The sequence below is a fragment of the Serinus canaria genome, chromosome 2, assembly GCF_022539315.1.
Source record: "Serinus canaria isolate serCan28SL12 chromosome 2, serCan2020, whole genome shotgun sequence".
Taxonomy (NCBI): Eukaryota; Metazoa; Chordata; class Aves; order Passeriformes; family Fringillidae; genus Serinus; species Serinus canaria.
Window position 1 is genome coordinate 138,460,399 of NC_066315.1, and position 17,711 is coordinate 138,478,109.

General features: G+C 37.8%; 1 protein-coding gene across 4 annotated transcripts in view; it reads right to left on the reverse strand.

The window, feature by feature from the left end:
* TAF2 (TATA-box binding protein associated factor 2) overlaps positions 1 to 16,743 on the reverse strand; it is a 59,992-nt gene extending 43,249 nt beyond the window's left edge. For 3 of the 4 annotated variants that reach the window (XM_050970588.1, XM_050970586.1, XM_050970589.1), the window contains exons 1-8: positions 16,259 to 16,743; positions 14,769 to 14,822; positions 13,854 to 14,014; positions 4,358 to 4,476; positions 2,956 to 3,097; positions 2,336 to 2,567; positions 1,818 to 2,002; positions 1,146 to 1,259 (exon numbers count right to left, since the gene is read on the reverse strand). In XM_050970588.1, the coding sequence (XP_050826545.1) occupies positions 1,146 to 1,259; positions 1,818 to 2,002; positions 2,336 to 2,567; positions 2,956 to 3,097; positions 4,358 to 4,476; positions 13,854 to 14,014; positions 14,769 to 14,822; positions 16,259 to 16,312 (1,061 nt within the window). In that variant the 5' untranslated portion in view covers positions 16,313 to 16,743. The remainder of the gene's footprint in view (positions 1 to 1,145; positions 1,260 to 1,817; positions 2,003 to 2,335; positions 2,568 to 2,955; positions 3,098 to 4,357; positions 4,477 to 13,853; positions 14,015 to 14,768; positions 14,823 to 16,258) is intronic. The other variant, XM_050970587.1, reaches the window with a different exon arrangement.
* Positions 16,744 to 17,711: the final 968 nt, after the last annotated feature.

The following is a 17,711-nucleotide window of genomic DNA, read 5'->3' on the forward strand; positions in this document are numbered from 1 at the left end:
TGTGAACCAATTTATGGAACTTGGCACCTGGGACAGAACCAATGAAACTGAAAAGTCAGTGAAAACTGAACTTTTACCACAGAAATCTAGATTAAAATATAAAACCTATTTTAGCTGAAACAATAATAATAAACAGGTGGAAATGGACACTAAAGTTAAAGCAACTGCTAATCTATATGATCTTTATTTCTTGATACACAACTCTATGAAGTGCAGAAGACCTGGACAGCAAGTAGACAAAATACCTATTTCACAATTTGGTGGACACCCTTTTAAATACACCTTCTGTAAGTTATGTTCTAAGAGAGAAAAATAGACAAAAACTACAACTAGATCATGATCATGAACTTGCACCTTAAACAGAAAAATGACATTGTACACAGGATATGATAAAATAAACAGAACAAGAACATATGAAAATGGAGTCATGAAGGTTGCAAAAAATTTCCTTTATCACAGAAGTAGGCTAAAAATAAAGAAGAGAGCCACAGAAATTACAACAGTACAAACATCAATTTAAGAACATGTTGACTTCCCCTGTTTTTAAGACAAGTATGCTCTGGGACATAGACTTTTGCCATTAAAAAAAGTAATGGGCTACTTGTCCCCAGTAAATAAAGTGCATGCAAAAGGATTTAAGATAAATACTGATCAGAAGAGCAAGAGCCATTTGGGGAGGTTTTCTGAGACACGGAGTTAAAGCCACCTTAGCAGGAATTTTCCTATTTGACACTAATTTCTGCATTCTCCTCCCCGAAAAAATTAATTTATTAGCTCTGTGCTCTACAAGAACTTTGCATGCAGGTTGTACTTCATCATCCAAAATATCTAACAGAAACTGATAATGCAAAAGAATTAGCTTTCTAAAATTTTCAGATGCAAAGCACACTACAACATTCAGGAAGATATATTCAATATATACAATCTTTGGAGCTTTTATCTCTCACATTCTCCTTTCAAAACAACAAAAAATACTAATGGATTTTCATTTATTGAGCTTATTATTCTTACATTTTTCCCCATTTTTGCTTTTTTCTACAATTACTATTTTACTTATTTTTCTGATGAAATGCAATTTGCAAATTAACATTTGAGCTTCCTAGATCCTCCCCATTTTCTGGAGGATACTATGGTAAAATACTTACCAGGACATTCTGGATATGAAACATCCAAAGAATTGCTGGGCCAGGGCCTGTGCCAAGCATCTCCTTGTCAGTGGAGTTTCATCTATAATCATTGCGCTGTGCAAGAGATTTGTGCTGGACCCCCACAAAAAGAAAATAATACAACATGAGCATTGGCTCCAAAGAAACAAAAGAGACCTTACCTTAAAAACCAAAACAAGTAAAATAATTTCTTCACTGTTTTTTCAGTGAGATAGTAACATCTTTTTTAATTTTTAAATTTTTAATAATCTTAATGCAGGCAGACATTCTGCTATTATCATCTACACACAACTCTCTGTATGGAGTCTAAGTAGTTTAATTGGTGACACTCACTTGGATTCCTGATACCTTATTCCAGCACAATCATATTTCTGCACTTAATTTGAGATTAATTACTTCATGCATTGCATTTCTAATTCAGAAGGAAAATCACCGCCAGTTTTTTCTCAAAGTAAATGCAACATCTTTATAACAGATAAAAATGGAAATGGTGTTAAAAGCCTATAATGTCAATAAAAACAAGCCTTTTCAAACTAGAAAGCCCAACACTCAGGCTACAAAAATAACTAGTTTCACACTTTTCTCAACAGTCTTGGATCTAGAGCTTCTAGGCCCATGGATTTAGAAGGTGCAATTTTCTCAAATACTAACCTGAAAATACTCATGGATGCATAAGCAGCTACTTCAACATAAGCTTCATCTATGAAAACAGTCTTGAAACAGGAGTAAGGATAGCGGCAGGTAAGAATCTCCTCATAAAATTCAAACACCTCATGAAGGTATGATGTGGTATGCTTGAGCAGTGGGAGAAGTTGTGGTAAGCAAAAGTGAGTCACCTACAAACAAAGGAAAACTAGTTACAAGACCTACAAACATATTCAAATACATAAATATCAAGTATATTCTATATCTCAGGGAAGAAACCCAATTTCAACTAAATTTGAACCATAAACTAAGACATAAATGGAATTGCTGATTATTTAAAGGCTTTTTTTTTTTTGAAATAAATTTAAATGCAGGCATTACAAGACAAGCTTTATCATACAACTGTACTGATGAAGGCTGATCTAGAAATACCCATTCTTGGACTAATATATACTGACTGCAACGTAAAACACCAGTAATTCTTTAGGGAAAAAAAAGGAGGCTTCTTTGATGAAGATTATTACCTCATGCATGTATGGATCAACAAGGATTTCAAAAGGTCCAATTGCCAAGGAGATGTTGGAAGCTGCAGTTGGAATAGTCAACATGTAATGAAAAGTCTTCTTTCTCATATCATGGGTGTATACAGTTTCCACCAAATCTCCATTTGAAACAGCCACCATTGCAGCATCTACAGTATACTCAAGTTTCCAGGTACACAACTCAGAATATGAATCCACACAAGGAAACCAAAATCTAGAAAAGTGAGGATTAGGGGGAAAATGGTTAACAATTATGCTTAACAACTATACTTTTTTTCACTGGTGATTTTTCTTTCAAGTTCCATACTATATCCTGAAATATTTTAAGAATATATGAATGTTGACATACTGACTTCTACAATACATTAACTTTATAAAGCTTTGCAAGCTTTTTTTGTCTTTACCTCCTGTTGAGCCATAAAGACCAGACATTCTAATTACTAGTCATTAGATGCTACTTCACATTTGTAAGTTCCTTTCAAGCACAAATTAAACTTTAGATTTTTTAAAACTTGAAATAATTAAAAGAAATTATTTGTATTTCCTCCACTTTGAGAATAAATAGGAAATACAAATCTAACATTCAAAGACAGTTTTCTTACCTTGTCGAATTTTGATAACCACATGAAAAAACATGAGCCCCTCTTTCTGCCATGTTGCCCTCCATGTCGGGTACCACAAAATGAAGGCCTCCTTTTGGCTGGTCCAGAGAAAAGTTTATATGCACCTTCAGGACTTTTAATTCTGCAGCACAAAGACCAAAACTGGAGTAAGTATACACAACTTACATGAAAGTTATTGTAGAATAGTAACTCAGTTTTGGACTCTAGGTCTTTGAAGACTATGTGATAACTTCATTCTCATGGATTTCCCAGTCCACCTACAAAGTACAGCTCAAACCTAACAAAACTGAGACCTCCCTAAGCACAACTTACAGAAGATGCATTTAAAAGAATCTTTATTTATTAATAAAAACTGCATTGGAGTCACATTTCATATTCTAATTCTCCAGCAGTAAAGCATATTTATACAGACTAAACATGATCTCCTTGGCACTTCGCTGAAAAAATTTTCTCCAAAAATTCTATGAAGCAGGCACATTCTTAAAAGACATATTATTGTTATTTGCAGTTGCTTAAAATCTCTTATTATAGTTAATACTTTTCCTGTAACTTAAGTGTCTTTGCTTTGGTTTAGTTTCACAGAAATCTCAATGAATAGACTGGCAAGCAAAGAAATTCAAGCATATGCTGAAATTTATCCCTCAAGTATCACCATATTTTGGCACTCAAACATTGAAAAGTGAAATTATACATGTTAGAATATTCTCCCTTCTAGACTTGCATGTAAGGCAACAGGAACTTACACAAAAAATTTAAATAAACAAAAGTGTCTTTCCCATTAAGGTGCATCTGACAATACTGCATGAGTCAGCCTCATGATACATTTGTTATTATTCTCTCAGAGGTCTCATAAATCCATGGGAAAAACCAATAGAACCATGCAAAAAATAATACAAGAAACTAGTAAGATACCTGTAAGAAAATAATCAACACTGGAGTAACTTATTAAAACAGTTACTTATTCCAGGATGCCAGTTTATAAAGGAGTCTAGTTTCACTACCAAATTTAAAATGACCATTCCTCGAAGTGAGGTGACATAAAATTAGTAGAGCTTTTTGTTGGATCATATATATTGTAAGCAGCTTCAAAATTAAAATTTATTCCCCAGTATGCTTCATTATTCCCACTTCCCCAAGTATTCTCCTGGGGTCCACCCAAGAGTATGTTTGTATATAGTGTCAAGAAGCCTTGCAACACTTCTCTCTATTCACAAAAAAGTGAAAGTATTTTTCAGAATTCAAGTGGAGAGGAAAAAGGAAACAGTAATCATAAATTCAATGTAACACTACTTCTATTCCTTCAAAGCTACTATCTTCCTAAGCAAACTTGTAGCTGACAACTCTGACATCTTAAATTAATTTTTCAGTATGGTCTCTTTACCATCAACATGTTTCCACAGCTCTGAGGGAACCTTAATGCAGAGCTCTCCATTTCCAGCATCCGGGTCCACAGCACTGACAGCGGCAGCATAGGCATTGGAGAAATAGTTGAGATTCCTCCTGTCAGAAATAGCCAGTTAATTCTTAAAGAACAGTTGTGCCAAGCCACAAAAAACAACTTTGGAAGTCAACACAATTTCTATACTGAATTTCAAGGTGCATGGACAACCAAGTGTTTTGTTTTGTTTTTAAAGGAATGGAAAAGGAGTAAAGATTAGATTTCAACAACCAGAACTTAAAATATGGCTCTTGCAGAAGTGATCCGTGATCAAAAAGACTTTAACAGTAATAACTCCCAATAAATTGAGAAATGCTCAGTCTTGTTTCCTTGCCAATAAGAGTAATAACTACATTTATTGGAATAGAAATTAAAAATTCTGGTTTTTATTTTGTATGAAGCTGGTATCTTTATTCTAAAGCTCTGTCTTGAAGATCTGTTTCCTCATATATTGCAGTCTTGCTCTTATTTTGCTTTTCTAAATGTAAGATTTTAGCTCGGCAATGGTATTTTTCCCTTGATGGATAGAAATAGGGGTTTTTTAATGCACTTGTAAATAACACATAAAATATGTTAAGAGTTTTAGTCTTAATACACACAGAAATATGTGCTATACTTTTTAGTTTGTAGTTATATTCGAAACATTCTTCTTTTTTAAAGTGTTATTTATTTAAGACGCAAACACAATTTTTGTAATCAGGTTTGAGCAACTAAGTATCAGTGTGGATTCCTTTGAACCCCTCAGGGAAATCCTGAGGGCCTTGTCCTGGAAGAATATACCACAAAGTTTCCACCTAGGCTGAAAGAGAAGACTTCCCCATGGAGCCTCCCAACACTGATCCATCCCAGTTTTCATTCCCCATGTGTTCCTAATTCTTGTGGTTTCTCCTTTCCCTGTTTCCTCATTGGCTGTGGTATCCCTGGTGGCCAGCCCCATCTTCCCTGTAGGGCAATAACCTTTGTCCTGCCCTTTGTACACCCCATGCCCTCAGACCACTGGCCACTGACCCCTACTTAACCTGCACACCTCGTGGCTTGGCCTTCTGTCCCTGATTTCCCTCTGGCAGGCTGGAATTCAGCATACAAAAGGCCCTTCTGCCTCTCTTTGCTGAGCTAGCTGTGGTGAGTGGTGTGTGTGGACTTCACTGCTTTGCCTGAATGCTTACCCAAGCTGCTTTTCCACAGGAGATGCTTATTGGGAAATAGGTAGCAGCATCCACCACCTAAACACCACACATATCAGCTGCTCATTGACTGCTCACTTCATTACAAAGTCAGATCATTACTTCAGTTATAACTTAGATTAATTGTTTTCTACTGAAATGAGCAGGAACAAGCATATGTCTTCTGTTAAAGTACTTACGAGCAGGATGTTACCTTATTACTTAATGTGATTATATTTAACTACTGGAGTACGACCAGTCAAGTTAAAAAAACCCCAGCTTTTACAGCTTTATGTGATAGCTTTTACACTTTTCAAAATGGATTTCTAAACTGTTGAAAGCATGACAGCAAAATCTTTCTTAATTCTAATTCTCCAGTACACACAGTTTTTCAAAAGCTTGCACAACTCCATACCTGAAGAGAAAGTGTTTGACTAACTTATCACCTTTTCCACAGAACTTAGGTACTGCTGATGAATCCAAGCACAAGCAGGACATAATCAAGCAAAAAAGCAGTCATGGAATCACAGAGCCACAGAATACTCTGGGTTGGAAGGGACCTCTCAAGGTATCTAGTCCAACTTTCCTGGGGGAGGACAGGGACATCTTGCACCTAGATGAGGTGGCTCAGAGTCCTGTCCAACCAGACCTTCAGTGTTTCCAGGAATGGGGCGCCTACCACCTACCTGGGAAACCAGTTCCAGGGTTCCACTGTTCTCACAGTAAGAGAGCTCTTTCTTGCACCTGGTCCAAACCTACCTTGTTTTAGTCTAAAACCATTACCCTTTGTCCTACTGTAACAGGCCCTACTAAAAAGTCTGCCCCATCCTTTTTATAAAGCCCCCTCTAAGTATTGAAAGGTTGCAGTAAGATCTCCCTAGAGCTGTTATCTTCTCTAGGCTGAACAACCCCAACTCTCTCAGCCTTTCCCCACAGACAGGTGTGCAGCCCCTCTGACCATCCTGGTGGCCTCCTCTGAATCTGCTGCAACAGATCCATGCTTTTCTGTGCTGAGGGCCTCAGAGCTAGGTGCAGCACTGCAGGTGGGGTCTCACCAGAGCAGAGTGGCAGAATCCCCTCCCCTGCCCTGCTGCCCACACTGCTGGTGATGCAGCCCAGGACACCGATGGCTTTTTGGGGTGCAAATGCACATTGCCAGCTCATGCTGAGCCTCTCATCCATCAGCACCCTGAAGTCTTTCTCTGCAGGGCTACCTGCAATCCTGTCATCCCCCAGCCTTTACTGATACTGGGGGTTGTCCTGACCCAGGTGCAGGATTACTGCACCACAATGGAGTAAATTAACTTTCAGCTGGGGATTCCATCTTCCATGGAATCTAAGTATACACAAAGCAGACATGATCTCACTTCAGGACTTTGCTCTCATCTAACCAATCTCCATTCACCATCCACAGAGAAAACGACCCAAATTGCAGTACCATACTTGGAAAAACACAGTGTAATTAACCATGCCATCAGCAGCATTCTGTAAGTCTAAGTATGGCAAACACCCTGCTTAATATTCCGAGTCTTCCACAACTATAAAAAATTTTGCTAAAACTCTGAAGTATATTGAGAACATATTTTCATGTAGTTCTTCATCTCTGGCAATAATAGTGCACAAATTCCCTGGCACCACTACCAAGGCTGAGAATGTCAGGAGCAGTAAAATTTTCTACTTTGCTTGAAAGCTTCTGAATAGTAAATGGGACCATTTCAGTAGAGAAACTCACAAACTTCAAGTTTAAATATATTTTTCTTTTCCCTTTTCACACTTAACTATACCTAAAGGTAGGAGATAATGCCAACAAGTTTTAAAAGGAAAAGGTTGAATTTGTACCCTGGAATATAGTATAACTTCAGGTATGGCTCCAGAACAATTCTAACCCACTTCAGCTGATGTGCTGTCTCCTAGCCTCACTCATGTACCACTACTACCTCACCCACTAAGGAGATTACTATTCATCTGATCCTGTAGGGATGCAGCTGAAAGCGTCAAATGGGAAAATAAGTCCTTTTTTTCCTAAGCAGGCAGCTTTCAGCTGGTTTACTTCCTTAAGCAAAGGAAGGATCTGTCATACTGAAGAGTCAAAGAATCTCCCTAAGTGAAGTTACTTTAAGCTGCCCTTCAAATGGCACCCTAGAAAGGCAAACAAATACCACTGGGAAAACTCAATTTAAAAAGAGTCTGCATGAGTAAGAACTATTAGTAATCAAAAAAAAATAGCTAGCAACAGAAATCCTGAGTAACATTCTGTTAGACTGTGTTTCATTTCACTCCAAACTGTTTTTGAAAATTGACTGTTATTGATAGGGATCCCTTTCCTACACAGTAAGAATTTGATGAAACTTTGAGGATTGTGATGAGCTTGTGGCTACACTTTAAACGTCACTGGGTTCAGAGACAGGAAAAGGTTATGATTTTACAGCAAAGTAGGGAGACTCCAGAGACTAACATTTTATGGAAAACAAGTCTATTCTTATATTTCTATTTTTGTGAAGTGTTCTAGTTCAAATGGGTGATTCATTGTAAAAGGAATCCATTAAAGACATAGTACCACAGATTAATCTTTTTATAGATTGAACTATTCTCAATAAAGTGCATATGGCCATTTTAAGAAAAACAGAGCACATGCCAAAAGTTACAGTCCAAGGAACAATGATAAATTTTCCTAATGCTAACTGTAGATTGACAGTGAAAAAACAAATCAATATTCATGGTATTTTCCCAGCAGAGATACATTTCTGTTATCAGACTTCACCCCAAACACTGTTAATTACAGCCCAAGTGCATGCAGCTTGAGTGACTGTAAAGAAGAAGTACTACAGAGATTTATTTTTTAATATTACTAATCAATTTCAAACTTTCAATAGCATTTCACATTAGTAGCTGCACCAGTGCTACAAATGTATGTGCCAATAATATAGTCTATAAACCACTGTTTTCCTACAGTACTTAACATCAACTTGGCAAAGTAAGTTATTTGCTCTGCCTGTAATTCATTACTCTTCATAACCAGTAATGCAATTACTATTTTACTTTGCTTTCCATATACGATAAGCACTTGATATTGGAGTACATACATGATATACCATGTAAAAGATATAATACATGCACATATAGGTGATTTATTAATAGGGCAATGATTTGAACCTTTGCTGAAAAACCTAATTTTCATTCCTGGTCAAAAGCACCTTTGTGTCACGGTCTAGGAATTGTCCCGTTTAGTATTTCCACTAAAACTACTTCAAACCACGTGCCACTCTATCTTCCCACCCTGCCCCAGTGGTGGGCTGCAGAGGAGAACTGGAGCCACAAAAGGTAAAGTTTATGGATTGAGATAAGAACAATTTACCAGAGACAGCAATGAAATAAGATAACAAACAGTAACAGTAACAATACCCAATGACAATGTATATGAGAAAAGAGGTGAATGTTTCACATGGTATTGCTCACCCCCCTTAACACATGAAAATACCTGACCCCCTGCCATGCAATGGGATCTGGAAGCCCAGGAAGGGAAAGGCTGGAGCAGGGAAAGGCTAAGACCTGGAGATTATTCTCTACCACCTTTTTCCCATCCCTGGAAAATCAGGCAAGGTGGTAGAGAATAATCTCCAGGTCTTAGCCTTTCCCTGCTCCTGACTACTGCAAAAATGAACCCTGTTCTGGCCAGGACACTTTGTTTATTTCTAACAAAGTCTCTAATGAATTTTCAATTAGACGAGCATTACATCAGTGGCAATAAAGGCTATTTATTGCAGCAAGGCAACACATGCTCGGTCCACCAGAAATTTTTCTACTTTGTACAAAGTCTAAAGGCTTGACCCACTGACTTCCCAGAAGAAAACATACTGCAAGAATGACATGCCCTTAAGGCTAGCACATTGCTCTCTCTCATAGTTTATTCTTGCTTGTAACTAAAGCAACACTGAAGTCAGAGGATATCAGAACATCTTCATATTTGTAATGTTTAAATACTAAAGGTTTCAAGCTAAAAAAAAACAACAAATGAACCAGCACTACACAGGAAAGCATTATGTGCACATTAGCTAGCTATACAAAAACATAGCTTCCTTTACACAATAATAACAGTAAAATGCAACAGCTTCTCAGCCTGGAATCCTAATTATCCCACAAAGGTAAAGCATGTAAGCAGGCACAACAGGATCATCACAAACTTCACTTACCATAGATCAAACCACTGCACCCAAACTTTTGCTGCACCTATTTAACAGTCTACAATCTCAACCATATGATTAAGAAAAAAATATATCTCCTTTGCCAGTTTTAAATAAATAGGGCTGAGATACAAGCAGTTGTCTCAGTATTTAGAATATGCACTGGGGTCTCTACACAGAATGTAGAAGTACAGCCCAGAAAAAGCAAGCTCATTTCTCTTATACTTAGAGAATCGAAAAACAACAATTTACAACAAAAAGAAAGATGAGGAGGATAGACAACTGTAACACTCAAAACCAGCAGCACCCAAAACATGACCCAAATAGACACTCTCCAACACTATATGTAGTCTCCACAAGATTTGAAACTCTTCTCAAAAGCACAAGTAAAATGGGACTCTCTGCCATCTTGTGTACACACAGTAAAGCACTGTGGATTATTTCATACCTTACACCCCTGATCAGGTGTTTGCTCAGTCAGGAAGGAAGTGACTGCATTATCTAAGTTCATCCATCTATTCTGATATGAAAATGGCATCAAAGCTAAAAATATATTTAATGTGCTAACTAATGGCTTCTAACCTTTCCTACAAATTTCACAAATTTTTAATTACCTTTTTAGTAAGAGCTTTTCTAATATTCAGAGGAACTGAAAAAATACATGACTGAAAAAAATTGTTTCACCTTCTTCAACACTAAAAATGTGACAGAGACCATATGTCAATGATTTTCTCCCTCAAATATGCTAAAACTCAATAGTAATGTTTCAACTGAAAACAAGTTGAATATTTCAATTCAGAATACAAAGAGGTGATCTCACAGATCTCACCAAGAAGTAGCAAAGAACATCAGAGTGAAGACAGAATTCTGAAGACAGAATTGTGTTATACATAAAGCTGAATTTCTTAATCCTCTTTTAATTGTTTTCTTGCATGTCAAAATTTGCACAAGGTAACAGTGAACCACCTCTCTTAACCTCCTATTAGCAAACACAACCTTTCAAGTCAGAGACACCGTAGCAGGTTCTAATCTTCACTCCATACAGAGTTTTCCATTTTAAACAGAATTCTGTTGCTAACTAAGGAAGTAAGAAGTCTTCAGATTATTTTAACTTTGATAAAATGGTAGGGAAGTGTCCATTAAATGAACAAATTTTCTAAATACTTATGCCCCAGATAAGCTACTTGGAAAAAAATTCTTCACAGAAAAGACTGTAAAGGTTGGAACAGACCGCCCAGGGAAGCAGTGGAGTCACCATTCCTGAAAGTGCTCAAAAAACTTGTGGACATGGCACCTGAAGACATGATTTACTGGTCATGGTGGTGCTGGGTTGACAGCTGGGACTGTCATATGACAATGATCTTATGGGTCTTTTCCAATTTCAATGGTTCTATGATTTTAAGTCTTTTAGAAAACAACATCTAAGAAACTAAATGCATTATCAAAATAAAAGAAAATGTTTGTATACACAATCTTAAAACCCAAACTTAGATTTTTACACACCACAGGGAAAACTAAAGATTGAAAACAAAATATTTAAAATAAACAGGTTGCCAAGAACCATCTTAACTTCCCATTTACTAGTTCAACAGACTACTTAAGAAAACTGTGCAAAAGGTAATGATCCCTGTAAGATCAGAAACAAACCATCATGTCTAATCTGTGTCCTGCTCAAAATAATTGCTGCAGCTAGCTCAGCTGCAAGGGTACAAAGGACATCATCACCAAACTTGCCATAACAAATGAGAATTTGGAAGAGATGACCAGATGATTAGATAAAAAGACTACCGTTATAGCAGTATGATTAGATACATAGACTGAAGACTACTGTCACAAACCACTGTTTCTAGAAGCAGTTCTTCGTAAAGAAGGGCAGGGAAAACACACTGATGATTTTTTAACGAGTTTTTAGATTTTTAGTAATTCTGCTTGTAATCCTGCCTAAAGAGCAGGGATGATGTATTTAACTACCCAACTGTGACCAGGTACTTCAATGGAAAAAATACAGCTAACTTTATCTAACATTTTGTAACTCACATTGCCTCTAACTTCTGAGTTACAGAAAAAGGCATAGTTTTTTGTTATGAATATTTAGTGACCTCTGTCTTTCACAAGTATGAATAACATGAGAGTTATAGAGAGATTTTCCATTAAGTTTGCATAGTTTGAACAAAAAACCCCTCATCTTCTTCACAAAATGATAGAATTCTCTCTCATAATCCTTTTTTTAACATAATGGGAGTGCTCACTCTGATCATTTGAAATGCTGCTCCTTTTTCACATCTTCCAGGAGTTACACAGGATTTCAGTTATTACAGAATCACAGAATGACTGAGGTTGGAAGCAATTTCTGAAGGTCCTCTAGTCCAACCCCTCAGCTCTCACAGCTCACCTACAACCATTTGCTCAGAAGCATGTCCAGATGACTCCAATATTTCCAAGGACAGACATTCCACAATCTCTCTGAATAAACTGTCCCAGTGTTCAGTCACCCTCATAGTAAAAACTGCTTCTTGATGTTCAGAGGGAACCTCCTGTGTCTCAGTTTGTGCCCACTCTGTCTGCTCCTGTCAGTGGATGTAAGTTAAAATACATGAAATTCTATCAGAACACGAGAAAATGCTTTCTACTGTGAAGGTCACCAACACTGGAGAAAGTTGCCTGGAGAGACTGGGGAGATTCCATCCCCAAAAATACTCAAAACCCAAATGGACACAGCCCTGTGCAACCTACTCTACCTGACCCCATGTGAGGGGACCTGGACTAGATGATTTCAGCCAGTCTTTTGCAGCCTAAAGGATTGATTTTTTTTAATCAGCTGCTGTTAAACAACACTTTCACTAGAAGTTTTTTAACAATTCAGCAAATTGTAAATTCAATGAAGCCAGCCAAAAGAAGGTGTGAGAATATGAATGTTCCAGCAAATCAAAAGAGAATATCTAGGAAAAAAATATGCCTTTCATGCTCTTACCAAAAATGAAATGGCTACAAGATCTTTTGCCCCTTACCATATCAGTTCCCTAGAACATGCCATACTCTTCAATATGAGACTCTGAAGAAATTTGAAACTTTTCCTTTCAAATTTTGAAGTGAGTTCAGTTTCTACAACTGTTCTCTACAACAAATAATGAAAATTTGATTCCTTAGGAAAGGCCAAAAGCTTTACTTTCTAGCTCTTCACAACAACCTAGAATCCCTGCAATAATAATTCTGAATTTTTGACATGAGCAATAGTGTCAACAACAAAAACATCAAGTCACAAAGCAAATAGAATTACAGAATTAATATACTCCAGTGTTGAAGACTAGTTACATGACAAAAGTCACGTAGACATGCTCTAGACAGCTGAGAATTAGAAAAGTATCAAACCCAGCTAATCTGAAGCCCTGCACCTGTAAAGACGTTGTAACCTTGAGTATAGCTGTAGTTTAATAGCCAGATGATGTAACCGAGAGCGAAGCATGAGAAAAGAGAAATGTAAGTCTTAAAGGATGAGAGAGCAAGATAAGAATTGATATTTATAATATAACCAATAGACTGCTTAGCTTACAAAATATGCATAAGCTTATTATGTGTTGTGCTTAAATATCTGATACTCTAATCAATAAACAAAACTTGCTGAACTCTCATATTGAGCGTCCCAACTTCCCTCACGGCGACACTCAAGTGGTTCAGTATCAAGACTCAAAGAAAATTGTGTAACTCTGATAATATATTCAGTGTTCTATATAAATGATCTATATGACTGCATTTGCAAACTGAATTACTGAAGCTCTTGCATAACTGATGAATAAAGGAATACAAAGCATCTGTCTCAAGCACACAGATCAAATCCAAGACTTTTTTTCCCCATGAAGTATTTTATAGAAAATTTTTTGATACACAAAACAATACAAAGATATATTAGCACAAGAAATTCTAAAGAAGACTAGTGTAAGAGTCAAAATTATTGCCAAAATATTTCCCCAAAATTAGACCAGACCAAAAGTTACCATTAGGAAATTACTAGGTAAAACTTGACTGTAAAAGAGAATAGGTTATACTTAAGAGCAACAGAAAACACTACATCTGCAGAGTCTTAAATACACTACTTACTGCTTTGACTCATGGTGACAGACCTCCAGTGTTGGATCATTATAGATGAAAGCTGCTTCTAAATCATTAACCCTCACTCTGTAAATCCGGCACTGTTTACTGTTCAGCTTTATTCTGTTCAGGTTTGCCACTGTGGGAAATATTGTGAGTTCCACATAACCCTATGAAAACACAAAAATAACACATCAAAATAACAACTTAAAAACTAGAGAGATATAATTACTAGTACAATTTTAAAAAATCACTGGTATAAAGATGGTATTTTCATATTTAAAAAAGAAAATAATTGCCCTTTTTGATTTTCTACATCTTCTTTCATGCCATTTAACAGGTGAATTTTTGCAGCTGTAAATGAAACAGACAAAACAAAAAATTCAATGTGACTGACAATCATGCCTGTTTTACCGGAAAAAATCTGCCTCTATTGACTAGATTTCAAGTTATTAGCATTATTATGTTTTGGTACTTGAACTTGAGACAGGAATTCTTAAAATCTAAGCAGAATTCTTTTAAACAGATATATAAATTGACAAAGACCCTTGAAGACTTCAGGGGTCTGAAATGATCAAAGTCTCTTCAAAACCCAAGTGAACTCACATACAAGGTAAAAAATCTTCAAGCCTATCCCAAAGATCAGCTAACACAGTGTGAGCATGAATTTTGAACTGCAAATTGCTCTCTAATACTTACAATGCAGCAGCTTTCATTTAGAAATCTTTTTTGAGAAGTGCTCACAATTAGAAGGAATTTTATATCAAGCAATGACAGACTTATGAGAAGCATCAGATTAGAATGTACAGCATATGAAGTAGCTGAACAGCATAATTAGCTTGTGAGTGCACGAAGTGCCTCTAAAAGCATGAAGAAAACCCAGACACTTAATTTCTACTTCACACTTTATTAAGAAATACTTACTACAACAGACTTTCTCTGAAAATTTATGTTGTTGATACAAACTACCTGATGAGTTGTGCTGGAAGAAAAAAAAACAAAAAACAAAAAAACAAAAAAAAGGTAAGGTTTTGCACAAATGCCAGCATTTAAAATAATACTTTAACCCAGTTTAACAGAGAGCCACACAGGATATATGTACATAAATAGTGCAAATAGAATATACTTTTATAAAAATCATTAATGATTGTCTCAATCTTTTATGCGGTCTAAACCAAATAATGAACAGAAGTTACCCCCAATGTCAGGAAAGTCCCCCAAAAAATCAAACACAGTCTCATACCAGGATGAACATTACCAGTAATACAGGAAGATTACATAATTTTTGAACAACACCTATTTGTATGTAAAAATAAAGAATTACAAATGGCAGTGTCCAGGTCTAAGTGTAGTGATGAGCAGTATCAGTAATGGCATGAAGTATTAGACTTGCAATCAGAGACCTGTGGAAAGTTTACCTGGAGAGTTGACATACATAATTTATATAAGCAGGTATTACACATTAAAAGATACAGTATGTGCTTTTACAATTAGCATGCCATAAAAATTTATAATTTAAAATAATGCTAATACATGAATCAAGATAGGTATTTTGTACTAGTCAAATGCATTTGCTTAAATTTTGAGTGATGCATTAGAACTCCTGGCAAATAAATCTGTTTTAAAACGTAGGAGATAATATAATGCCAACTTTTAAAAAATCCTATAAGTTATTTCTATGTATTTTCCTGTAGTGGGTCATCTTTACAGTAGTACATTTCATGACTCAAAACAGAACCTTGAAATAATTCAACTTCTATGGCACATCATACTTTATCTGAACATATCCTGTGCATTAAGAAGTGACACTGCTTCAGGTAAGATAAAAAAAATTCTTACAAGAGAATTACATTTAAAAATGGATTCAGACACTACTTACATTAAGTGTGTATGAGAAGACTGATTCTACTTAGAAATACATTTGTGTAACAGCTTTATAAAGGAATCAAAGAGGTGTAACAAGAAATCCATTAAAATATACTGAAATCCACCACCAACTGCTTTGTAGCCTGGTTACAACCCAAATATTGAATGTGTGAAAACAAAGCTTAACAAACCAGCTTGCTGCAAAGGCAAGCATTTTTTTTACACATAAAAAGCCCTTAAGTCAAAAGGGCTTTTTGACACAGCAGTACACATGGAACATCGCAGTATTAGAACTGACACTGTGTGAAGAGATGTCCAAAGTTTGAAGAGCATAATGCAAATATCTTCGTGAGACTGCATGGTTGACAGATTTGCTGCCCATATGTAAGCCCATTTACACATTCAAACAAATATCTGCAAAACATTTTCTGAATGCAAGCTACACCACAAGCAACACTCCCTATTAAATAAATCATTATTAATCAGCCTTTGGCCTGATTCAGTGTGCACTGGCTTGAAGTATAGCAATTTAAAAAAATGGATACTTATAATTTATAGGGTCTTGGGCTTTCAAATCCTTTGTCTCCTTTCTTCCTATTCATCCTGAACCGCAACACTGAACACACTCTGCTGACCGTCAAACTGGCATCAACATGATCGTCGCTCAGAGGGTCCTTCGATCTTCCCCCGTGTCACGCCGTATTTGATCTCTCATCTCCCCAGCGGATGCGTGACCCCCAGGAGTCAGGAATCCTCAGCTCCAGTGAGCGCCATCGCTACAGCACCACCACAAGCAGTGTTTGTACAAAACCTCCTGTGGGTGCACACGCAGCCCCTCTGTCTGCTGGCGTTACGGAACCAGTCCAGAGGCCCTTCCTCTTCACGGGAACTACGGAAAACAACCCGCTCAGCGGGCAGTGGCTGCGAGAGCGACGGAATCAGGAGGGCCGCGGCCAGGACGGCCGTGCAGGCACCGGGGTCCGCGCTCCTGGGAGCGCCGGCTGGGGCAGCGCCGTCCGCTGAGAGCCGGGAAAGGCGCAGAGGGTCGAGCGGGCCGGGCGGCGGCCGGGCCCGGGACAGGGTCGGCCCCGCGGGTCTCCCTCAGCAGCGCTCCCGCCGTGGCCCTTCAGCAGCCGCCGCCATCTTGGCAGTCACCTCCGACCTCCGACCCACGGGTGAGAGGTCAAGGCCCGATTGACTGAGCTCTATAGATTCAGCGGGAAAGGCTGGTGGAGTTTTCCTTTTTACAGAAAGGCAACTGCTTTTTACAGCGGCGGCGGCGGCCGGAGAGAAGAAGAAAAAAAAAAAAAAAAAGGAAGACGAAAATAACCCTCCCGAATAACCCAAAAGCCGAGAGAGCGGCCCCGCCGCGTCCCCGTGCGCAGGCGCGGCAGCTCGCGCAGGCGCGGGCATGCGGAAGGCGGGAAGGGGCGACGGGAGCGGCGCGCGCCCGGGAACCGGAGGCGGGACGGGAGCGCAGCGGCCTCCGCCTGCTCCCGCACGGGCGGCGCCACTGGCGGGAGCAGGAGGACGCGAGATAAAGTTCCTTCGTAACCAAGATTGTTATAAGTAACTTCAGATTCATCTATTTTAGGCTAAAATAAATGGTTGCATAGAAGAAACTGTTGGGAGTTTGAAAGGGTTTTTTAATTTTCAATGTGTAACAAAACCAATCAGGAGCACTGCACACATGGAATGATAACATACGAAATTAATTTAAACAAACTCTTCTCATGGCCGTAATAAAGCTCTATTCATGAAATACTTAATTTCTTATTTATTTTACAAAGAAACACCTATGTAAATACAAACTTGGAGCACAAATATAGAAGTATCAATTGTGTTGTGTATTTCAACTAAGGGGTCTTCTGTGATGCAATGGGAGGAATTTCCAAGGCTTTTCCATTCATATAACCATTGATCTCTGGGAGTGAACCTTGTGGTGCTGTTGGGGGACCCGAGCTGTTGGAACCAGACAGCAAACGAAGAAGTCCTTCCCAG